Raw genomic sequence first — 26,326 nt, 5'->3', positions numbered from 1 at the left:
ATCTCACTGCTCAAGGGACCCCCGTCGTATGATGAAAACGCTATTATGGACTTGAACAGGAGGGTCTTGGATTCGAATATTCTCACATTGTTAGCATTTTTAAACAGTATACGTCCCCTCTTCTTCTGTCTTGCCCATGCTCTAGATCATAACGAGTTGCTGCCAGTCCTGAGATAGGGATGTCATGATGGTGGTAGAACATAAAGGAAAATAATGTTTTTATACTGCAGAGGATTCCAAGGGTATTTAAGCCAGTATGAGCTTAATATCACCCAGTGGTTCTAAAGGTAAACGTGAATTTCAGGGAATTTTAGAAAGTTAACACGGTTAAGGAGAGCGGTCAGGATATGATCAAGGCATTGGCTTCTGGCCAACAGTGCAGACCAAATAGCATGGTTCAACAAAAAGAAAAAAAAAATCTTTCACAGTGATACGACGCCCAACTCTACAAGTGACTGAGAGCAAGCATAAATGGTCGGTTTAATGTCAGAAAATGATGTAACTTTCACGTGATCGAGGATAAAATTATCCACAGTATTCAAGTGACACCGAAATTCCTCGTATAGTGCCATCACGAATGTCTATAGCTTACATTTCATAATATGCAAGATGGCGACAGGGAGAGAGAGAGAGAGAGAGAGGCAGACACACAGACAGACGACCACATTATACATAAATAGCTTAATTAAGATACCAAAAAAATCCTAATAACTATGTTTATATTTATTTCTTATAGGAATTGGCCATAGAGAGAGAGAGAACGAGACAAGAAGAGAAGACGAAACAGCAGCAGCAATAGAAACCATGAGATTTCAACAAAAAGTTCTGGGTTTTTCCGGTGGTGTTATGACCACATTTGGTCTCGGAAGTCTGATTCTGGGCTGGCAAGTGTGGTCGACTGTTGTCTTAGCCTCTCTTACAGACGCCACAGAGGTAAACGCTGCGGCAGGCGTCGCCATGTGGACCGGTCTCGTGGTAAGCAAATTAATGACACTCGGATACACCTCTACAAATTCTCATAAACTTTGAAGAAGTTACTTTTATGCGAGTGTGCTTGAGTGTTTGTGCTTGAATCTGTGTACGTGTTTATAACACGTCTGTGCATAGTTCGCTGGGACGTTAGTCTAGATGAGTAATGTATTGTGCGTGCATGCATAATTACGATACATAATATCATCTTCAACAGTCTTATTTCTCATCTAACGATTATACCATCTTTCCTGTGTTTTACATCGTACACCCTTTCTCTGATGCGTAGGCCTACTCCTCACGGAGTGATATAGTTGGTCATTTATTAATAAACGTGATTAACTTAATCAAGAAGTTTTGATAATAAAAATGTACAGACTTTTTAAGAGTATGCAAAGTTGTTCCAGCGGCCAGAGTAGTAAGCAACTTATAGAAACCAGACTGCAAAGTTTGGCTGCAAAAGCAAAACAGGCAGAGCAGGATCATTGCACGGGCACTGATGTTGCAGTTTCATTATATCCGTACAGATCAATATTGAGTTGATTGCGAAATCTCTTCACAATGAAATTTCTTATCCAATGTCAAAAATACTTAAAGGTCCAGTTTACCACTGGTATCAGTAATTTAGAAAATGTTCAAAGTATCACTTTTCATGCATATATGCAGGTCTGTTGTATTACATATCATCCTATAATATACAATGTTCGCAATAAAGTATAAAATGTAAGGATGTGCAATGTAAGTATTTTTCACAATGATACATAACTGTATATATACGGTTTAGTCTGGAAACATGCCTATTATAACTATTGATCACATTTTGTGTATTTCAAATACTTAGTATCAATTATTCGGCCGGGTTCCATTTTTTACAGTGATTGTTTGTCTCCATAACTCACATTAATTAATTTTTAGAACTATTTTAAAGCACTAACGTTGAGTTTTTTACTCATCTGCAAATGGTAAATTATGCCTTTAATCAGTATCAATGTTTACAGCTAATACCTGAATTCTTAATTCCTTACTTTTATGCAACAACAGATAATCATGTGCGGAATCAGTAATATCATCGCCGCTTTCGACTCAAAGAAAAAGACGCCATCCCTCTACGCGCTTCCGGTAAGAGAGAATAGTGACCGTGGTCTTGTTTCATAAAGTTGTTTGTAAAGTTACGAACGACTTTGATACGAGCGACTGGAGATCAGTTCTGGTGCTGAATTGCGGAAATTCTAATAAGTATAGCTCATCAGAATTGATCACCAGTCGCTCGTAAGTTGTTCGTAACTGTACGAACAGCGTTATGAAACCGGACCAACAACAAGTCGCCAGACATGGATTTTTTAGTTGAGGACAGATACAAATATCAGCATATCCGCTCCATTTTTTTTCTATTACTGACATGATTATCAAAGTCAGGTAATAAAACCCTTTAAATTATACGGCACTTGATCAACAATTCGTGTTTTAGAGATATCTAAATCACCAAAAATATTTCAGTAATTTTCTTCGCTTTTCTGCAAAATCTTATCACAAATATCTCATACTAAATGAAAATGGGTATTTTTTTTTCATTTTAAAACGTAAGTCTTACGGAGCTAAAGGGTGGCATTTAAAACATACCTCAAACACGTCAAGAGAAAAACGAATCGATCCTCAAACAATGTAGGAATTCTAAAAGAAAACAAATAAACATTTATGTTTTTTCTTTTAACATTTTACATTCTTGCTTATCTTTTTTGGCTTGATGTGTTCCTCTTGCATTTCAACAAGTAGTGGAAGATTTATTAGTAACTATAAAAAAATATTGAGCAAATGAAATAAACGTATTCTTTATACTAAGAAAGTCATTCTTCTTAAGCTATAGTGGCGTTGTATTCCGCATGTTTGATGGAAGAGTGTGCTGTACGAGGAGTTTTGCTTGCTTATTCCAACTTTTGGAAAGCAACGCGATGGTACTGTATAAGTTGTATATTTAATATAAGTCATTTTTTGCATTTTTGACTAAATGCAATACAAACCAAATTCACATGCAAATGGATAATTCCTATAAATCATAAGCTTAAAAAAAAAAACCTTTTCCATGTTCTTCAAGCCAACTCCCTGGTATATATCGTCACTTACTTCATTTTTAATACTTCACTTAAGTTGTGTAGTATACCCGTGATCCTTGGATGATGTCCCGTCAGGGCTCTATATTCTCCATTACACTCGCTATGTCCTTTATGTCTTTGAGTCCAGTGTTTGCTCTAAGGTGTATCTACACAATAATGTGTGTTGAGGGCGTCCTCGTCGCGCTCTCCCATGTAGTGGTTCCCATAGTAGGACTCAGTGCAGTGTTAGCTCAGGGTGTCCTTTGGCATGTCCGGTAAGCCTTAGCCTCCTCTGAGCTACTTTGGAGCTGACTTTTTGTAAAGTCCCATACAGTTCTGAGTTGGTGATCCTCATCATTGTATTGGTTGATGTTTAGAGCCATCCTCAGCATCTTTTTGTAACAGGCATCTAAAGCTTTAGTTTGTTTGTTTGTTTGTTTTTTATTGTTCCATATTCCACATTTCAACAAATACATAAAACATAGACATCACGATACAAAAGCCTGGATGAATTGTCACGTACAGCTTATAAGACAATAAAACATGTGAAATATGAGGAATCTACATAGAAGCATTGCTTGTAGGGTGTAGATTCCCAGATGCGGATGTGAGATTATTTCTTACTTGGGTATGTAATTAAAGGAATGACAATTTCTGAATTGGAGAAATATAAACGCCAAAAAGTAAAAAGAAAAAGAAAAAAGAAAACAATGAAAACAATGTCCGCGGCACAGACTTCTTGAGTGTTGCGTGATCACCCGAGCGAGGTACAAGTCAGATGCAGTGTACAATAGCAGAGATACCAAATGTGTACAAAGGAAGTTCAGGAGATAATACAGAAATCACGAGCGAGGCACATGTTACATAATCGATAATGTCAGTAATGTGAAGTATGAACAGAGAATATCGAGGAGGATTGAAGTGATTCGTCTAGTCATAGTCCAAGTTCCCGGCCTATACATGAATACTGACTCAACTGTGGCAGTGAAGGGGCGAATTTTACGATCCTGTCAGGCTCAATTTCCAGACAGCTTTTAAGCTATAGACATGCTGTCCATGCTTTTTACTTTTCTCCTTTTTTTTTTTTTGAAGTTTTCAGTCTCGGTCTTCTTCATGAATCTCGTTGCCATCGCAACGGCTGCCATATGCATCGGCCTCCTGACATGGTCTCTCCACGAACAGTATCTCGAAAACGAGCAGACCACTGATAACGGTATGGCGGTGGTCGGACTGTACTCCACCCTGGTCGTCGCCCACTGCCTGATTCTCATCTTCGCCCTCCTAGCGATGTCCGTAGACTGCTGTCTCTCAGCTGTTATGCAGCCCCCCATCGTAAGTAGGATATTTTATAACTTTCTCTTTTTCTCTTTCTGTCTGTCCCTCTGTATGTCTCCACTCTTTCTCTCTCTCTCTCTCTCTTTCACTTTCACATGTGTGTATGTGCATAAATTTGTAAGCTGATTGATTAAAAAGATGATCAAAATATAACAAATACCTATAATAAACAATTGTGACCCTGCATCACAAAACCAACAAAAAGTCGCCTGACTAGGATTTTCAGTTTAGGGCAGATTCTGAAAAAGCTGACTTTAAAATGATATATAACACAATTCAATTGGACTCTCCTAACCTATCTAGATATTCATAAGAAAGCACATACTCTGGAAATGTGAACTGAGAAAAGATGCTCTGAAGTACTGAAGTATAGGGTCTCTTCAAGCACTTAATCCTTACCAATCTGTGCTGGCTGTGCGATGAATGGGACAAAAAGCAGGATGTAAACCACTGGAGCACCAACAATGACGGGATTATTTAAACACATTCCACCCATGAGTAATGCCAACTTTCAAAACAGTAGCATTATCCATTCAAAAATTAATTAGAGTTGAAAGTTAAGAGTATGCAAGGATTTTCAAAAAAAAAAATGGAAAGGGGCCTCCAAGACATACCTGAAGACACTACTCTCAAAGAAAAAAAAATGTTGTAGAAACACTGCTGAAAACACACTTTCCCATTTATTTTATGATCCCAAACTTGGGGATAGTGTAGAAGAAGGATAACTCTGTCAGATAATATTAAAAACTATGGATTGATATGGTTGACCCGTTTCACCTTTTTGAGTCCTCACGTAAAATCAAGGGGTGCGACTTTTTGTTGGTTTTGTGATGCACGGTCACAACTGATTAATTGTTAACTTGCTTTGCAATCGAATTCTTCGCATGCCGTGCACTTTAGAATTTAGCAGAAATTTGACAAAATGTTGTCGTTTAAAAAGAGTGATTGAATTTATGGGGATTTGGAAGAGATATGTCGAGTTTCAAGTTGATATAATTATATAATGAAATGCATGAAGTTTTTAGATTCCTCCTGGTCTTGGTGTTATCTTTTCTGCTATGACTTTTTTTGGTCTTTTCCATCTCCTCCTTCTCATTGTTATCCTTGCAGCCAGAACCTGTTTATGGACTGACCAAACCGAACGGCCTCTCTTTCATGAACTAGGCTCACCACCTTTGAACCAACTCTTCCTTTCGTGTGGGGAAATTATCCATAGTTCTTAATCTGAAATCTCATGTTCCGAGTTCGCGAAGGTGATTTAAACTTAAAGACCATATTACAAATTTAGACCATTTTCTAAAATAAGCATGAGAAAAGCGTACCTTTTACATGCGCGTATCAACGCGAATTTGTTACTGGACGTCACCTGTAACAGTTGGTGTACGCAATCTGTCAATCGTATCTCCGCAGACGAATTTTACAGCTAAATTTAAAGCACCTCCGTGAATTTGGGCCATTACGTACACAAAGATGAAAAAGTTAAGATTGCTCTTAGAGAATTATGTACACCTGGTCCATTGAAACACGATTTTATGCTTCAAAAGTGATCATTCGTGAGTGTAAGGTCATTATCATGATAGTAATGCATGTACGAACTACGTCACTTCAAATGTCATCTTAAAAGGCTTAACAAGGTCTTTCCTTTTTTATGTTTCATTAAGACTCTTCAAATTTTCAGGTCTATCTTGGGAATAAGAATTCATCTAGGACTATTAATGTTTGAGCTTTATTCATCTTGGAAATGTATGCTTTTTTATATTTATCATGTATTCTAAAATCATATTTAATTTACACTACCTTCATCCACCTTATCACTATTAGATTGTAATTTATGTAAATACAGTTTCATACTCAGACATCAATGTACATACTCGCATTTAGCCTGGAATAATGATGACGTGTCGTACTTCATGGTAAATGCTGAGAAACACATGTATTCTCAGGTTTGTTGTTATTTTTTGGTTTAATAATTTTTTATGATATGCAAAACAATAATTTTTACGGTACCAGGCTGTGCAGACAGAAAAAAAAAATAGATAACGAAAGTGTTCAACAGCAACGCATTTCCAATCACCATTAAGATTTTGTAGAGATACTATGAAAAAAAAAATCGGCTACCTTGAAAATCAAACGATGATTGAAATAGCAGTTCACATTCAAACGTGCCAAGAATAATGACATTCATATAATGCTTTTTTTTTCTGGACACTTCCAAGTAATTTGAAGAAAAGAAAAGAGTGTACATTTTCGGCAGTTTTGGGACAATCATTTACATATTAATTCCGCCACATAAGTGATGTTGAAGTATAAGTCTTCCTAATTTAGCATACACTTGCATTGTTATGTTTCCTTCTAGAAACTATTATATTTATGAAAAACATTTCTGTCAGTGCTCCCCCTGAACATCCGTGTTGTTGGGGCATTGCAAATTTGATGATTGATATTCGGAGGGTAGTTTCCTCATTTTGAAACAGCATTGTTACTGATTTCTATGGGAGAAATGTGTGTGTAATAAAGTATGAAGAAGGAGACATGGTGCTTTCTTTTCTCGTCCTGCCGTTTCCCATTGTTTGCCCAACAACGGTGAGTCTACTGGTATACCGTAGTTTGTGTCTGGATTATAAAGTGTCATCTAAATCGAAACATTACACTTGATAAGGCAGGACCGGTTAGATAATCATCTTTTAAACGACGGGTATTTCAGTTGAATATTTGATTTGTGTGTGTGAGTATGCCTATGTGTTTGTGTGTGTTTGTGTGTGTGTGTGTGTGTGCGTGTGAAAGTGCAGCTTGATTTTCTATTTTTCTTCTGCTAACTTCACGTTCATGTTTGCTATTATCTGTACTTATCTTAGAGTACTTTCTAAGTGAGAGAAGCCCGTGTTAATTAATCACAGCTTGCATGTAAAGATATTGACGTGCTGAAACCATTTTGATAAACACAACACCGTTTACAAACTGCACTGTACTTTTGCTCTGTGTCAGGTGCTTTACCCCTTACTACGCGCTCATTCTTACACCCACGTAGACGGTCCCGAAAGGTTACCTACCCGATGGAAAGGTGCATTGTTGTGGTTGTATTGTTTTGTGTGTGTGTGCAGTGGCGTATCTAGGGGGGGGGCACGTGCCCCGGGCGCCACTCCTTGGGGGCGCAAAAAACGAAAAAAAAAAACGAAGAAGAAGAAGAAAAAAAAAAGAAAAAAAGAAAAAAGAAAAAAAAAAGAAGAAGAAAAAAAAAAACAACTCGCCGGGGGGGGGGGGAGGGGCAGAAAACCAAATCAAACAAGATAAAAACAAAACATGATGATCACACGGACATAATGACAATGTTTATTGTGTTCACACAAGAATTCCATGTTCTGTCAGCTGAAATACAAAAATTTTCGGCTCGCTCGCTGCGCTCGCTCGCCAAACTTTATATGTGACCCTGCACCTCAAAACAAACAAAAAGTCGCCAGACATGAATTTCTAGTTAGGACCATATTCTGAAAGAGCAGACTTTAAGCTTTAAAATGATGTATAACTTAAATCAAATGGACTCTCCTAACCTATCTAAATATTGGAAAGAAAGCACAAACTCAGGAAAAGTGTGAACTGAGAAAAGAGGCTCTGAAGTACAGTGTCTATTCAAGCGCTTAATCTTTACCAAACCGTGCTGGCTGTGCGATGAATGAGACAAAAAACAGGAAGTAAACCACCAGAGTAACAACAATGAAGGGATTATCAGATTAAAGTGAAATTAACCATGCCTCATTAACACATTCTGTCCATAATTACTGCCAACTTTCAAAGCAGTAGCACTATCCTTTCAAAAGTTATTAGAGTTGAAAGTGAAGAGTGTGGACAAGGTTTTTCAGAAATGAAAAAGGGATTCTAAAGACACACCTAATCACACTATTCTACCAAAAATGTTCTAGATAAACTGCTAAAAAAACACACTTTCCCGCCCGTTTTATGACACCAAATTTTAACATAATGTCAAAGAAGACCCGCTCTTTCAGAAAATATGAAAACGTCAAGTTCGGCTAGGTTGACCCATTTCACTTATTTTCAGTCCTCATGCAAAATCAGTGTGTGCGACTTTATGTTCGTTTTGAGGTGCACGGTCACATATAAAAAAAGAAGGTAAGAACAAAACGTGATTATGACGCTGTAAAATGACAATGTCTATTGTGTTCACACATGTCATTTTATATCTTGCAGGCAATATGTTTCACGGAGCAGCGGCTGCAATTTCTTTCGTTTTGAAGCTATCGCCAATTGGATCAAAAGAAGGCGCCAACGGTTTCGAACATGGGGGGGGGGGGGGGGGAGGGCAGAAAAAAAATCAAGCAAGATAAGAACAAAACGTAATGATGACGCGGAAATATACAAATTTCGGCTCACTCGCTCGTACAATTTAGAGTATTTTTTTTAAGTCTACAGTTTGTTGGTATAAATCGTTATCTATAAGGCCGTCACTATATCTTGATTAGAATTGTGAGATTTAATAAGCAAAAAATGACAAGAATTCCATGTTTTGTAAGCTGAAGTACAAAAATTTTCGGCTCGCTCGCTGCGCTCGCTCGCCAAACACTCGCCAAAATTTATCCAAAAAAAGAAAGAGAAGAAGATAAAAACAGAACGTGACTATGACGCGGACAAAATGACAATGTCTATTGTGTTCACACATGACATTTTATATTCAGCAGGAAAATTGTTACACGGAGCAGCGGCTGCGATTTCATTCGTTCTGAAGCGATCGCCGATTGGATCAAAAGAGGACGCCAACGGATTCGAACATACGGGGGGGGGGGGCGCAAAAAAAAATCAAAAAAGATAAGAACAAAACGTTATGATGATGCGGAAATATACAAGTTTCGGCTCACTCGCTGGTACTAATTTAGAGTATTTAAGTGCTCAGTTTGTTGGTATAAATCGTTATCTATAAGGTCGTCACTATATCTTGATTGGAATTGTAAGATTTAATAAGCAAAAAAATGACAAGAATTCCATGTTTTGTAAGCTGAAATACAAAAAATTTCGGCTCGCTCGCTGTGCTCGCTCGCCAAAATTTATCAAAAAAAGAAGATAAGAACAAAACGTGATGATGACGCGGAAATATACAAATTTCGGCTCACTCGCGCATACTAATTTAGAGTATTTTTTTTAAGTCCTCAGTTTGTTGGTATAAATTTATCTATAAGGCCGTCACTATTGATTAGAATTGTAAGATTTGATGAGCAAAAAAATGACGAGAATTCCATGTTTTGTAAGCTGAAACATAAAATTTTAGGCTCGCTCGCTGCGCTCGCTCGCCATAATTTATCAAAATTCATTACATTTATATCACCCTCAAAAGACCCCCTTTTAAGTGCTTGAAAAAGCATATCATGTGTACTTTGTTTAAAGTCCCTACCGGGATGTGGTTGGGGTTGAACACTTTTTCAGAAATTAGGGGCGCAATTTTCGCGCTCGCCCCGGGCGCCGTTTTGCCTAGATACGCCACTGTGTGTGTGTGTGTGTGTGTGTGTGTGAGAGAGAGAGAGAGAGAGAGAGAGAGAGAGAGAGTGTGTGTGTGTGTGTGTGTGTGTTTATGTGTGTGTGTGTGTGTGTGTGTGTGTGTGTGCAATAAATATTCAGACTATTAGGTACGTACTTGAATATTCTCGTTTGATTCAAGGGAACATGTGACGATATGTTTTATGCATTTTACTGTCAGAAGCACCACGACGTGCACACATACATGCAAATTTATAAGTAAATAGATATGAATACTATTATATATATATATATATATATATATATATATATATATATATATACATATTCATCTATACATATATTTACATATACACAGAGAGAGAGACAGACAGAAAGACCGACCGACCGAAAGACAGATTGAACACATACTTTTTCTACTTATCTACATATGACAAATCACTAGATATGTAGAATTTAATATTAAACAATAAAATATACACATATTTAAGTATGCATATGACATGACGCGTACTGATCAAAAGTCACTCTAAGGAAACCGGTCGAGAAAGGTTGAGAAAGAGAAAAAAGAAAGAAAAAAGAAAGACAGAAAGACAGACAGACAGAAAGACAGAAAGAAAGAAAGAAAGAATTAAGAAAGAAAGAAAGAAAGAAAGAAAGAAAGAAAGAAAGAAAGAAAGAAAAGAGGAAGCACATGTATAAAAGACAGAAGGAGGTCAAATGTAAAATGGAAGGGGGTCAAAAGAAAGAGAAAAAAATCACATTTAAATTCAGACTCGGCTTCTGTAGGCGTGTTGGTACTCCAAAGCTGTATACCTACTACTTCTTTTCCATGTGTGCAAAGCACTTCACCTACACAGTGTGGTGGCTGCTACATATAAGCTCAGTTCTTCAAAATTGCATGCAGTGTATATAAAGTGTTGAGTGAAACAACCGTTATTCTTCTTGTTCAACAAATTCTGTTGTATAAGAACCCCATTATTCTAATCGACATCACTGCCAGATTCTACAAATCTTCTTAACTCGTGGTTACATGATTTACAGATGCGGTGATTAATGTTTAAATCCATCAATACCATTAGTTTATATCCCACGTGTCTTACGAGTCTGCATAATCGAGTCACAAAATCATGGTAATGTTAACACTTATTCAATACTTTTATGAATGGATAGGTGCTTATTTTGCTTAGAATATTTAAATTGTATGTGTGCATGCGCGAGCGCGTGTGTTTGTGAAACGTTACATTTATTTGATCTAAATTGTGAATTCGACCTTTACCTCATAAAGTGGTTCCCCGTATTTGTAACATTGCAGCTACACGTGTCAGTAATCTATGTCCTTCGAATATAGCCAAATAATTACAGTTGTACACCAGATGAAGGGATTTTAATTTTTCTGCAATTCATGAGAGAGAGAGAGAGAGAGAGAGAGAGAGAGAGAGGGAGAAAAAAAAACCAAACAAACAATGGTCCCGAAAACCTCTAACGTTACCTTACATGACTAATTTCCATCTATATGCCCTGATACATAATCAAGGACAATCTAAAGATATAACGTCAGATTTTTGTCTACTTTCTACTTAATCTAATGTTTCTAAGAGCATAGACTGATTCCTTGAAAGCTCTAATGGTTAAATATAGGGTTACTGCACATCTAAAAATAAGGATTAAACAAATGATTTTCATAAAATGAGCTACGTTAATTACAATGTAAAGTTTTACATGTTGGTTCACTTTAATAGTATGCGGACATTTGAAAACAAAGACATTAGTCATAAATAACACGATAAAATCGAGACTACCATTAGCCTACAGCTATGAGTTTGACCTGAGCAGTGTAATTAAAATGTTCGCTATCCAAATATTTTGTGGGGAAATTTGTACACATTCAACACATATATTCAATATTCCCGTCTTTCAAATCTCATTTTGTTTTCTAAAATGTCAATTTCAAATACTGCATAAACCCTTACTGTATAGTCAGTGAAGTAGTCTAGTGTCAAATTCACTAATCTCAGTTTTACTTGACATAGTAAAATCACGAGGGCCGTTTGATATACCTCGTGTCACCTCGTTTCTATCATATCCTCCGGAAGTCATATCGGAAACATGGAGTACGATCTTTATATGGTAATTGTGTGGAGACGTATTCAAGAAACTGGTACAGTTTTTTTTACATTTGAATTGGACAATTATATATGCTATGCGATGTAATTGTATTTGGAGTAAATACGTTTGTGTTTTCTCATTTTTTAAGTTCGATTCCTATTCCGTGACATTTTTTTTTTAATTCATGATAATACAATCTATATTGTTCAACAACCCAACCACTATGAGAAACAAAAACAAAACAAAACTTTAACACATGTAATTTCGTTTGATTCCATTTACTTTCCTTTCGTGACCTTTCACGTGAGCTTACTATAAAACAGTTAGGTGTGAATGTTAACTATGAAGTAATGAAACATTGCCGTAAAAAAAACCCAGTACGAAGTGAGGGAGAAAATACAGTAGACATATAACAGAGAGTTCACGGTAATATCATTTGATGAGGCAACTAAACTCCAAACTATTACCTCAAGGCTCAGCTTATAGTTTGACATGGCCACATAACACTTTCTACGTACAACTGCTAATTGATTACCTTCTACCATAGCCACACATTCTGTAGACGTGCAAAGCATTGTGAGAGTTGGGTATGAAACAAGCAGACTAATTGCCGTCTCATCTTGAGGACATTTTGCAGCATATTTTCAAGCTAGCTTAATTTCTAATTTTCCACTTCTCCTCTCTATCCCGTGAAGAAGTTCTGATAGCTAAACCCCACTTCAAAAAATAATATCCAAAATTTCGTATGAGAAGAGTTTACAAGCACATCCATGATAATACGATGTATGGCAAATGGGCAAATACATCTTTTATTTTTGTAAAGAAAACACACACACTCACACACACACACACACATACACACACACACACTCACACACACACACTAATTCTTTGATTTGTTGGATATTATATTGATTTCCAGCGTGTCTTCATGTGAGGATGCCTAACCCCGTCAAGTGAAGAGTTTGTTCGCAAAAACCGATAAGTCCATTTTTGAAGATTTTGAAGTTCAATCTCTGTCATAAAGTACAAAATAATACCTTTTAAATGATATATTGGTCACTACATATAAAGGTATATTTTTGAAGTTATGGTCAAAAGAAGCAACAATTTTCTTATTATTCTCTTTGTTTTCTTGACCTTTAATCGCAAATATCTCCATTTGGCAAATATGGACTTATCGGTTTTTGCAAACAAACTCTTCAAGTGGTCCCGTCTCACATCCAACTGGACCCTATGGAAGACCTGCCACATAGTGTACCTGAATATGGGCTATCCCGCCATCTTCTCAGATGGAAAATGGGACAAAACAAAAACAAACAAACAAACAAATTAAGAACATAACAAAACAAAAGTCTTGCTTTCTGCAGAGAGCTCAGTTTTCTTTGAAATTTCATTTTTTGGATGCGATTATGGGATACAATTTCAGTGGATATGACTTTTTAATAATCAAAACTTCGTTGTCACCCCTTATCCTCCCCACTCGCTAGCTCTAACTCTCTCTGTGTTTATCTATGTCACATACACACACACAAGCACACACACACACACACACACTAGCAGACACATTTTACCTTCAGATATACTATTCATGATGGCAGTTCTTCGGAAAGTCAACATTGTACCTAAAAACTAAAATAAAAAATGAATAAACACAACAAAATAATAAGTTACGTTATAAACGCATCAATATGCTATATCCTTGAATATTGACCATATCCGCCACGGACGCTTTACATCTTGAATATGGCTGGCTGTCGATTGTAGGTGTCATACGGGTTGCCATCTCTCTGTGGATATATATAAAAAAAAGAAATGATTATAAGAAGGGACTGATTAAAAAGAAAACACGGCAAGAGGAAATGATACAAAAATAAATTTAAAACTTATGTAATGTGCAATTACATGTACTTTGTCTGTAGTATATTGTTATGGTATTCTTTTATCTATTTTTTTTCACCGATGTATTCTAATGATTATGAAATTGTCATCACATCTGTTGTATACTTTAGTTATTACTGTGTGTTTATTGACCAGTATTCGAAATTAGATTGATGGTTATTAAAAAAAATAATAATTATGGTTATATTTGCAGTCAGGAAGTATCTTGTAGCAGGAAAAAAAAAATATATATATAGGCCTACATATAATTCTTGATATACCAGAATCAGCTGAACTATATGGCTTTTTTATCTACGATCTGGAGCATACTTTGTAAAAGTTTTCATAGCGCCTCTGCAAAATAAATTCAAAATGTTTTCAATTTTACTGATAAACTACACGGCATCTGCTTCAATAGTTCCTATCAGAAAGCAAACTAAGGAGAAAAAACTTTGGCAAATCCTATATAATCATGATTATCATCATCCCCATAAAAAGATGATAATGATGAAACATTCCCAAATAACTTGAACGTTCATTTAAGGTATAATTTCCCTTTGTTGTTTTTGTTGTTACAGGGGTCAATATAACACTGCCATTATGCCATAATGTTAAAACATGCAACTTAATGTTGCGTCTTACGTTGTGCATGTTTGGTGGAGGTACCATGGGCCCGCCCCAGCCAACGAACCCGTTGCCGCAGCAGTCGACGAACAGCGCGCAGACTGCGAAGACAAAGACGAGGCAGGCCAGGATGACCACGGTGGCGTACAGTCCTACCACGGCTTCGCTCAGGGTGTTCGGGGGAATCGTAGAGTCGAGGTAGACGTCGTGGAGAGACCACGAGAGCAGACCGAGGCAAATCGAGGCGGCGGTCAGAGCCACGAGGTTGGCAAAGACCACGCTAGCTGAAAACTGCAAAATGAAAAGCGTAAATTTGATGCGATGGTATTTAAAAGAGACGTCTAAATGATTTTCAGGTTTTTTACATTTGAACAACTATATTAATTATGCTTAGGACAGAGTTTCAGAATTTATGATCATTGGAATGAAGAATACGAACATTTTCAAAATGTATAATAAATTGCAACGAACGAGGATGATGACATGGCATTATCACCATAAGAATGCATGATTTGGGGCTAAAGGAAGCAGAACAAAAGGAGGAGGCATGCATACAATTTACACAGGTGAACTCGCAAGCAAGCAGTATTGTAATGGAATTACACTGCTACCTTTCTGAAATATGTGAGGCTCCTATATCATCATCCTTGTTCACTGTAACTAGTTTAAGATTTTCAAAGTATTGCTTCTCTGCTCAAGAACCACAAGAGATTCCACAAATCTATACATGGAGCTGTAATTTTATGTACTACATGATGAAAATTTATGCAAATAGTCTGGAATATCCCTTTAATCAAATTGGATGGGAAATGTGTGATGTTGTGAAAGGTTATGGTGTATTAGATCATTTCGTTTCTTAGAGTGACACGAGCTGCGCAGGCAAGGTGCATTTAAAATTCTGTGTAGAAAAAAAAAATCATTGCAAAAAAAAAAAAAAAAGAGAGAGAAAAAAACCACATGCTACCTTATGTAAATGAGCCGAAATATAGATTTAAGTGAAGGCGAGAAATTATGATGCAATTTCCTCATCTTATAGCAAAAAAATACTTTTGTAATACGACAATTGTTTACGTTATAATATTACCTACAATCACACTTGTCACGCGGTGTATGGGTGTGTACATCTGCGTGTGTGTGTATCCTTTATGACTGTGGTGAATAATATAAGGTCTATAATTGTGTGTCTTTGTGTGTGTTTGAGAGAGAGAGAGAGAGAGAGTTATTATTTTGTATGAATTTATAGTCTTTATACAGAATACCTCAAAACCAAACTATTCCTGATGTTGGTATTAAAACCGAGATTAGACAAATGCGCATCGCTAATTTGTTAACGTAATTTGTTACTAAAAACCGTGGGTTTTACTTCAGAAAAAAAAAAGTACTTCCTCTTGCTTTCCAGACTCAGATAATCCACGAGTCTCAGTTTACTAGTGAGTATACTATTCTCATAGAAGTAACCAAGCCAGTAACTTTGACTTACCGGAAGTAGGTATAAATCTCGCGGCTTCTTGGGTGTGTCGAACGCCGCAACGAGATTGAGCAGACCGCACATCATGATCTGTGGAGAGGGTAATGCATGTTGACCGTGTTATCAAAGTAGTAACAAAGCCAGAGAGAAAAGGTAAAACAAAACAATATAGCAGATATTATCTTCCTGCGGTACCAGGCTTCAACGGTCATTCGGTAAAAAGGGAAATACTGAACAGTGACATTTTCCATTGAAGGATGTAGACATATTTTGTCTTGTCCTGTAGGAGCGCGACGTAGTTAAACACGGAATTCGTTATGAACACATATGACATTTCATTGTTTATTAAAAAAAAATTAACAAACATGATAGATCACAGTACACTTTGATCATAAATAATTGAAAAAAAACCGATAATGAATTTAATATCGATTTATCATACAGTGTGATAGAATTCAACCATCTTTCGATGCAAGACAGAAAGCATTACATGGAATTGCTCTTTTAACCCACAAAGACAAAAAGAATGGGCTAGACACGTTTTTCGTGAATAAAGAGATAATTAACAAAGTTGTGATTATCACCCTATATACAGGCATGGTACCAAAACTGCTTGCATCATAATGGCAACGTTTCTTTCATTTGAACAAAATTTTGTGAGATTTTGTTTCGTATTTCTATTACATAACATTAAAAAAGCATGTTACTTTGTAACTGATCAGCAATTTGACAATCTTTTTCGAAGATCACAGATAATATTTCTGCAAAAACATTGACATTATTGTTACTTTTTTTCTAATTTTCCACATCGAATAAATCTAACCAGTCACACAATGTGTCTCTGAGGAAAGATGTGAGGGCAAATTTGGCGTTGCCAATTTAAGAAGTAGGTGATAATTTTTACATCCCTCCCCCCGACTTGATTGGTTACGCCTTTGAGTGCTTTGAGACCAATGGACACATGCAGACATCCCCATAGCATTGTACCCATGTCTGCAGTCCCTGTTGCGGGAAGGGTTAAACAAAAGAGGGCGCCTACCACTATACCAGTCCACATGGGTATGCCGGCTGCCCCGTTGACACCAGTGAGACCCTGTAAGTAGGCCGTGTCCTGACCGAGGATCACCATCAGCACTGCCGAGGTGAGCATGAAGCCGCCGGTGAATCCGAGAAACTTCTGGCGGAATTTCATCTTCGTATTCTTCGTATATGTGACCGTGCACCTCAAAACGAACATAAAGTCGCACACACTGATTTTGTGTGAGGACTGAAAATAAGTGAAATTGTTCAACCTAGCCGAACTTGACTTTTTCATATTTTCTGAAAGAGCGGGTCTTCTTTTACATTATGCTAAAATTTGGTATCATAAAACGGGCAGAAAAGTGTGTTTTTTTAGCAGTTTATCTCGAGCATTTTTGGTAGAATAGTGTGATTAGGTGTTTCTTTAGAATCCCTTTTTCATTTCTGAAAAACCTTGTCCACACTCTTCACTTTCACCTCTAATAACTTTTGAAAGGATGGTGCTATTGCTTTGAAAGTTGGCATTAATTATAGACAGAATGTGTTAATGAGGCATGCTACATTTTAGTTTAATCTGATAATCCCTTCATTGTTGTCACTCTGGTGGTTTACTTCCTGTTTTTTTCCCATTCATCGCACAGCCAGCACGGTTTGGTAAAGATTAAGTGCTTGAATAGACACTGTACTTCAGAGCCTCTTTTCTCAGTTCACACTTTTTCTGAGTTTGTGCTTTCTTTCCAATATTTAGATAGGTTAGGAGAGTCCATTTGATTTGAGTTATACATCATTTTAAAGCTTAAAGTCTGCTCTTTCAGAATGTGGTCTTAACTAAAAATTCATGTCTGGCGACTTTTTGTTTGTTTTGAGGTGCAGTGTCACATATTATGATCACAACCTGTCACACATAAAAGCACCGATAATGTGCACTGTGAAAAGTCCAGTGTTAAATATGAAACACTGAGCTGGTGCACATTTCTGGTGTTAGATTAACATTTCTGGGTGTCACTTTAAATTCTTTTTTTTTTTGAAAAGCTAATAAGTTACTGCTCTTCTTGTTGACTTAAACTTCAATAAGATGAACAAGAACTTTTCGATAAACTACTTGATTTTTGAGGGAAAAAAAATGTGTGAACATATTGGCACCACTGTGACAAGTTGGTGTGGTCTCCTATCAACACTGAGTAGGTGTTTTATACAATCGACATTAACACCAGCAATATCAAATCAACACCATGCGGTGTCATCGTTAAATTAACACAGCGCAGTGTCAAAAAGGCCATCACCTACAGTGTCAAATTAACGCCAAGAAGTGCCAGGTAAACACTTTCCAACACCATCACAACATACTTCCTACACCTGTATGTGCGGCCATCTGTAAACACTTGATCGGTGTTAGATTTAAACCCCATAATGGTGATACATCCAACACCAGTGTTTTTGCAGATCAGTATGCGTGTGTGAGAAGACCTGAGAGTTTATTGGAATGTCGTCATAACGATTTGTTGTTGTTTTTTATCCACTTAAAAAGAACATACTGAAAAGAAGAAATCACAGAGATGATCATTACATTAATATAACACTATAGTTACTTAATTATCTCAATATTTGTGGACTCAGTTACACATAACTGAAGCGTAGACATGATACAGAAATACACATGTAACCTATAAATAACTTTACATGTAGAATACGCATTGACGTTTGTGCAGTACTGCAAATGTAGTCCAGTGGATAGCAATTTTGAGAATAAAAACCAGAGCAATATTTGCAAACGACACAAATTATGAATAGCGTCGACCTCAAAATTTCAATGCTGCATCATGCGTCATTGACAGTTTCAATTGTCCGAGTTCACTCATCCTTGACGCGAGAAAGTTTCCAAAAGCTTTTGTTTGGAGTTCACAGCGTATAAACCAATAACGATGCAGTGGTTTCGTTTGAAAGCGGGAATATAGGGTGATACTAATTTGGTAAGGGCAGTCGCAATGTACAGTTTTATATATCGTATAGAAGAGTGTTTGCCATGGGTTTTGCATACTGGAATGAAGTTAAAAGATGTGAAGGCTTCTAGGGTTCTAGTTCTGTCGTTAGTTTTTTGTTTGTTTTAGTCACTGTATACCCATACGCTTGCCTTCCCGTACACTCTTACATCTTTTTCTTACTTTATCGATAATGGTTTTGAGGGGGAAGCATATTACAACGTCTGCTTTTTAACTTCCCGTCCGTCTTCAACATTTTCAACATTTTCAACATCTTGCATTAAGTAGCAATAATTTATTTCTTCCTCAATTTATTGTGTATTATTTTTGATGTATGTAAACTATGTATTCTTATAGACGATTATTGCAGATGGTATTGTTTTCACCTTGTTTGTGCTATGTTTTGTACACTGGCACTCTTGGTTTATAATGAAATAAATGAAATGAGAAATGAAATGAGAAATGAAATGAAAATGGGGTAGCTTCACTCGTACTGAATTTAACTAATGATAAATTTTGGTCATAGTTCGATCAACTCTATTATTTCAAAGCGGGCACAGAATATCAATGACGTTTTCGGGCTGTGTTCTTGAGATTTTAGAAGTACAGCTCAGTATAATGGGTCAGACGTAGGTTGAGAACAACGTACATCCATCCAATGTTCGTTGTTCCGTTATTTCAGAATCGTAGTACGTGTATATCCTTTGAGCGGTGTAAGCCATTGAATCCATGATGTGACTAGAACATTAACAGTGAGAAATATTAAGGTCATGTCAATGACTACTATCCCAGTAAGAAGAACACAAACTGAATAATGTATCTTAACCGAATGCCTAATGTAACTTGACTTGTCCTAAGCAGTGTCTATGTAGAATTCCTTATAAAAATGACTGATACACTACCAAAGAGAGAGAGAGAGAGAGAGAGAGATAGGGAGAGATGGCGAAACCAAAAATATTCCAGCAATTTCTATTCTGCAGACCCTTTAGTCATTCTTTGATATAACATGTCTTGCACGGTTAGAAAAAAAAAAAAGAGAACAATTGTGACCGTGCTGCACCTCAAAACGAACATAAAGTCGCACACACTGATTTTGCGTGAGGACTGAAAATAAGTGAAATGGGTCAACCTAGCCGAACTTGACTTTTTCATATTTTCTGAAAGAGCGGGTCTTCTTTTACATTATGCTAAAATTTGGTATCATAAAACGGGCAGGAAAGTGTGTTTTTTTAGCAGTTTATCTCGAACATTTTTGGTAGAATAGTGTGATTAGGTGTGTCTTTAGAATCCTTTTTTCATTTCTGAAAAACTTTGTCCACACTCTTCACTTTCAACTCTAATAACTTTTGAAAGGATGGTGCTACTGCTTTGAAAGTTGGCATTGATTATGAACAGAATGTGTTAATGAGGCATGTCAAATTTCAATTTAATTTGATAATCCCTTCATTGTTGTTACTCTGGTGGTTTACTTCCTGTTGTTTGTCCCATTCATCGCACAGCCAGCACGGCTTGGTAAAGATTAAGCGCTTGAATAGACATTATACTTCAGAGCCTCTTTTCTCAGTTCGCACACTTCCTGAGTTTGTGCTTTCTTTCCAATATTTAGATAGGTTAGGAGAGTCCATTTGATTTGAGTTATACATCATTTTAAAGCTTAAAGTCTGCTTTTTCAGAATATGGTCTTAACTAAAAATTCATGTCTGGCGACTTTTTGTTTGTTTTGAGGTGCATTGTCACAATTGACGGAAAAAGAACAATTTACACTCTTTCAAAAAATTAACGCAATAATAATATTTTCAGTGAAGTATAAGGCCATGCTCTTTACTTTGATTCCCTTTCCTCGATTTCACTATTATTAACACTTTTTTTTTTTTTCACTGCTCGCAGGTAGGTCTCACGTCATTGAAAAACGAATTGGGCAGGTCAATGCCCGGTAAAGGGGATCAAAGTTAAACATAATTCCGAACGCACGTCAAACTCACTTTCCTTATAATTGCGTAATGACAATGGTCTTGTTTCCTTTTCGTTTATATCTTTCTTTGCTTTGAGTCATACACATTTCATTTCTATAAGTCCTAACGCTCTTCAAGCTATAACTGCCAAGGACATTCACTGATCTAGGTGTATGCTATAAGCAATGATACAATGATTTCCTTTTGGTTACACTTCCCTCAATGTTGTAAGAAAGCGTTTAGAACTTACATTTCCAACAATCTAACAACTCAGTTTGCCACGAGCAAGCTATAAACAGAAATATCGTATCAAGCGAAGAAGCATCGTGTACTCTGCAACGTGCACCTGTTACGATTTTATTTACTTTCTCTTTAAACGTTCAACTTGGATTTACAATGGATTTAAACTTTTCTTAACGAAGAGGCACGAATCATTTTCACAATGTAATGCATTGATTTAAAACTACATAAATCTACACTTCTTCTCCACCTCCCCCCCCCCATATCATTACTGTACTGTAAATTGAATAAGTTACACAAGACGGTGACACATTTAATTTCCATCTCTCCTATAAATAAATTCTATCTTAATAAGCCTTATCGCGGGCAAAACTGCCTTTTCTATATAATTCATTTGTACTTAAAAAAAAAATAATTTCTGCATAGATGCTATCAGAAATGCAAGAATGAATCAACACTTTAACAATGTTTATAAGAATATTAAAAGAACCAACGTACGGTTAACTTTCAGTTTTACTTCAACACATTCATTTCCAGTAAATAATAAGCATAACTTAACTTACCACGGAAGAAACAAATCGCCCCGTTTCAGCTCGTCCACTATTACGCAAAGAATCCCTAATATCACGTAAAATAACTCCTCATTATCTATGTCACTGTGGAATTCTCAAGTTGTTCTATACCAGAGTGCACTCTCAACCGAGTTTGTTCACAGACTACCAGAATATAGCACACTCGTACTTACCGCTCGCTATTCAACAGCACTGTGATCTTCGGACGTGTAATATGGGTTTGGTCAATATGCATTCTTTTTATTCTCGGCCTGTTTACTTAATGATGATTTCTGTCGTCGGTACCTAGGTCGAGGCAAGGGAATGACGCCTTTTCTCGTGTTTTTCATTGCCATATAGAAAGGGTTGACATTTGTTTTGTTTGCGGACGTGCTCTTCGTATATCTACATTGTACCCCCCCCCCCCTCTATCTCTCTCTCTCTCTCTCTCTCTCTCTCTCTCTCTCTGTATGTGTGAAACTGGGGATATGGTGGATCCTGCATGGGTTCTTTCAGAAACCTGCATGCAAGATGCCAAAGGGTGTTTGTATGTGATGGTATATCATGTGTGTGTGTGTTTGTGTGTGTGTGTGTGTGTGCGTGTTTCATAAAACAATGTAGTGCAAGAAACAGCCTTTATAAGCAAAGGTTTTTAAGCAAAGCTAGATTAATATACTGGCCTTCATGCAGATCTACTTTGTTTTTTGGTGTGTTTTTTTTAAATCCAAAGCTAGCACCTATAAGACTGCCACAATTTCATTTCAACGTGATTAAACATACATGTTTTATGCTAGCGTAAATCTCTATTTCTTTACATTACCCTTTATGATCTTTTTTTTTGTCTATTCTTTTGTCTCAGTCACAAATCAAATGATAGACTATTTTAATGTATCCGAAATCGTAAAAAGAGTCTAAACTTATACAACTTGGTAGGTTTCATAAGATATGATAGATCCTATGTATCCATGAATATACGATCTGAAAATGGATAGGCTCTATCCTAACACTGATTTAGATCATGATGATTACGATGATCATTATTTGATATTTGAAGTATGATACACTGAACTGTACTTATTTTATACTATGCACGCATTTGAATTTATTTATGCGTCTGTGTGTGTGTGTGTGTGTGTGTGTGTACTCCATTCTACAGGAGTGAAATCCTTTAATTCATCACATTTTCCAAGCAACTACAAGTAAAAACCCTTGCACACTGCCTGTTTTTGCTCAGTGTTCTGTCATTTACTACTCACCACCAAGAACGATACGATATCACTATCATATCGATAATGTCGATAGTTAGTAGAAAGAAAATTCACATCAGTAGCAAGAGCCCATTTCTCTCTCTCTCTCTCTCTCTCTCTTACTCTCTCACTCTCTCTCTCTCTCTCTCTCCCTCTCCCTTATGTGCATCTACACTCACCCTTCTTCACTATCTAGTAAGAAATAAATTGAAAAGGTCAGGTTCTTTTCTACCTGTCGTTCTTAGTCAACGAATTGCATTATTTCATCGAATTATTTTAAGCTTGAGTATGGAATTGCGTTTCTCTTCATTGAAGGTGCATTACAAAGTAAACCATTCCTTCTTTTTTTCATCAATCCTTTTCTGAAATTGTAATTATTCACTAATTATCCCAAGGAAGACTGTCGTGTACATGTTTGATTGGATTTTTTTAAAATCTCTTCCACTTTGACATTTGATTGATTCCCACTGAAAGCGAATAATCGAGAAAAGTTTTAGAAATGGATCAGAATCATCGAGTTGTTATCAATGTATATATTCCACATCACAATAAAAAAACAGCCAATTCATGACGTCTGATCCATTTAAGACTGTACGGCCTAACCTGCGTTAAAGCTGATACAATTTAGAATCCCATGTAACAACAGCAGCAATAACAAAAAAAAAAAAAGCATTTAGTGTCAAAACTCGAAATCACCACAAAAAAAAAACATCACACTAAAATATTCGATCCGATAAGAAAAGGTATTATTGAAGACATAATTTACTATTTGAAGAGTTTGTTTGCAAAAACCGATAAGTCCATATTTGCCAAATGGAGATATTTGCAATTAAAGGTCAAGAAAAATAAAGAGAATAATAAGAAAATTTGTGCTTCTTTTGACCGTAACTTGAAAAATATACCTTTTTGTGTAGTTACCAATATATCATTTAAAAGGTATTATTTTGTACTTTGTGACAGAGATCGTACTTCAAAATCTTCAAAAATGGACTTATCGATTTTTGCAAACAAACCCTTCATTTGCAGATGAACAGAGGCCAGGCTTCAGTGCCAATAGTTCTAAAATGTGAGTTAGGGATAGAAACAACCAATGTGAATATATGTTAATCATTATAATCAGTATCAAATTTTGTTAATTTTAGAAAATGTGAACAACCGTTGTAATAACACAGTTTTTAGAATAACTCGTCTACAGTTATGTTTTGTTGAAGAAATTAAACAAATGATATCTCCTTATAAAATGTTTGTGATACATCTGAACTACACATTTGCATCAAATGTAATAATTTGGACTTTTTTTAAAATCAATCCTCCCAATGGCAACACAAACTTTGGTCTAGCTCATTGATGAACACTCACTAACATTGTTTTCTATGTACAATAGTATGCACTCGGCTCTGGGCTGAAGGTGGTAAGACCCCTGTCTCTTCATTAAGCCGGGGGGGGGGGGGGGGGGGTCGCCGTGCTCGGAGCTGCTTAGAAAGTTTACATGACCTGAGTGTGCGTGGAGTTATACGTTTAAAGACAGCCAATCCCTTTTGCATGCACCTTTTTTTTTGAAAAAAAAAAGTGATGAGGACACTTAGGTATTGAAAAAAAAACAAACATTATTTGGAAACGTCCTGTAAATTTTGAACTCAATAGGATCTTTATTTGTTTAGTCAAATTGACCATTAAGATTTGACTTTTTATTTCGGAGTAAGAAAAACTTACAAATCTAAACTACTAGTCTAGTTTTAGAGACTTGTGTGATGCACATAGTTGAACATGAAGTTCATGTAAGTGGTTTGTTGTTATTTACCATCGATAACAAAGAAACAGAAGCTAGTGAACCATTCTATTCCGACACCTTGAACATGATATGTTTTATTCGAAAAATAAGTATCATATTACAATCACAGGAAGATTAATGTATGCAGCTGTCCCTAGTACACGGAATCCGTAACACGGTGAGCGTTTGGTGCATTATTTGAATTTCAACTGCTAACAACCTTCAAATATCACAAAAAATCTTATAGGTTTACAATCGTCTTATCATTCTGGTGGAATATCATGTTCTGTGTTATTTTGGAAAGAATGAAAAAAGGATGGCACATCTTTATATGTAAAATTTAAATGATTCGTCCTGAGACTTCAATGCATTGGACTTATGTTGTGCTGCCTTTATCCATGTTTTCTGACTACAGCCTTTAAATCAGGGGGGCGTTTCATCAACGAGTTCGTCGGAGGTTTTCCCCGACAAATTTGCTATCAGCCTATCAGATGCAAGGATTTCAGTAGCTCCTTGCGTCTGATTGGCTGATAGCAAATTTGTCGGTGAAAACCTCCAACGAACTCGTTGATGAAACGCCCCCCAGGATCCACATTGTATAACAAGAGAATGTGCATTGATAGTTCCATTGATAAAATTACTATATTAATGTCAATATTTGAGTATGTGTTATGTAAGTATAAAGTATTCTGTAAAGCACTCTGTATTTCACTTGTGTTATACCATATCGTACATGTTATCGTATTATATTGTATTATATTGTATTATATTGTATTATATTGTCAAATTTACCAAGACATTATGTATCAGTAATTTGGTGACAGAAAATTGCATAATAGCTACGTTAACATCGCATTCATGATGGTATTGAAATTGACATATCATAAATTCTGTAGTACAATAACATTCTTCTCTGAATTTAAGGGTGAAAATGACAAGCAACACTAGTGAGAGTCATCGTATTTCTCAGGCTTGGATACGTCTATATTGCTGTTGACGGAGATTCATGATAGCCCTCTAGCGGTGACATTCTGCTAAACCGCTTGACTACGTCTGTCTTGGACGGAGACTTCTTTATCTTCTTCTGAGCAGCGACAGCTGACTTTACCAAAGATGACCTAACCATTCAGGATTGCATGAACGATTTTCGTGTAAAATTCCTCTTGCAGACTTGCTCCATTGATAAAATCACTGATCTCCCACTGTAGCTTCATCACTATTGATATCCTTTACCATTTCTCTGAGCTCAAAATCTTACAGTGATAGTAAGGTTTTTGGTTGGGATGGGAAATTCAGACTTTAACTTTTTTCAAGAATTAGAATCAAGTATTAAAATACATACAATACTAAGGGGAATTGAAAGTTGTTTTTTTATGAAAAAATGAGATATCCAAAAACGAAGTAAAGCAACATAGTTTTAATAAAAAGGACCTCTTCGTTTCTTGATATCTCAGTCATTTCAAATCGATTTTTTTTGTTATACAAACCTTGAATTCCTCTTGCAATTATACAATGTATGCTCTTTCATATTTCATAAGATGTTTTTCATTATTTCACTAAAATGTTGCAAAATTGAAGCCCCATCTCTTCCAAAACCATACCATCACTT

The 26,326-nt window shown here is 36.3% G+C and overlaps 2 protein-coding genes across 2 annotated transcripts; one reads left to right on the top strand and one right to left on the bottom strand.

Annotated features, from left to right (window-relative positions):
- Nucleotides 1-804: 804 nt before the first annotated feature.
- On the top strand, nucleotides 805-5,558 carry LOC139710222 (uncharacterized). Its single transcript, XM_071622153.1, has 4 exons — nucleotides 805-975; nucleotides 2,011-2,088; nucleotides 4,152-4,391; nucleotides 5,505-5,558. The coding sequence occupies exons 1-4, from the start codon at nucleotides 805-807 to the stop codon at nucleotides 5,556-5,558; spliced, it is 543 nt and encodes a 180-aa protein (XP_071478254.1).
- A 7,909-nt stretch (nucleotides 5,559-13,467) lies between these two features.
- LOC139710219 (uncharacterized) lies at nucleotides 13,468-17,149 on the bottom strand. Its single transcript, XM_071622151.1, has 4 exons — nucleotides 16,997-17,149; nucleotides 15,970-16,047; nucleotides 14,508-14,780; nucleotides 13,468-13,774 (listed from the first exon to the last, which is right to left on the bottom strand). The coding sequence occupies exons 1-4, from the start codon at nucleotides 17,147-17,149 to the stop codon at nucleotides 13,718-13,720; spliced, it is 561 nt and encodes a 186-aa protein (XP_071478252.1). The 3' UTR covers nucleotides 13,468-13,717.
- Nucleotides 17,150-26,326: the final 9,177 nt, after the last annotated feature.

This window comes from Diadema antillarum, unplaced genomic scaffold, assembly GCF_040938485.1.
Source record: "Diadema antillarum isolate AM-2024a unplaced genomic scaffold, OU_Dant_1.0 seq00001510_RagTag, whole genome shotgun sequence".
Lineage (NCBI taxonomy): Eukaryota > Metazoa > Echinodermata > Echinoidea > Diadematoida > Diadematidae > Diadema > Diadema antillarum.
Note: the sequence above shows the minus strand (reverse complement) of the source record. Positions and strands in the feature narration are given on the sequence as shown.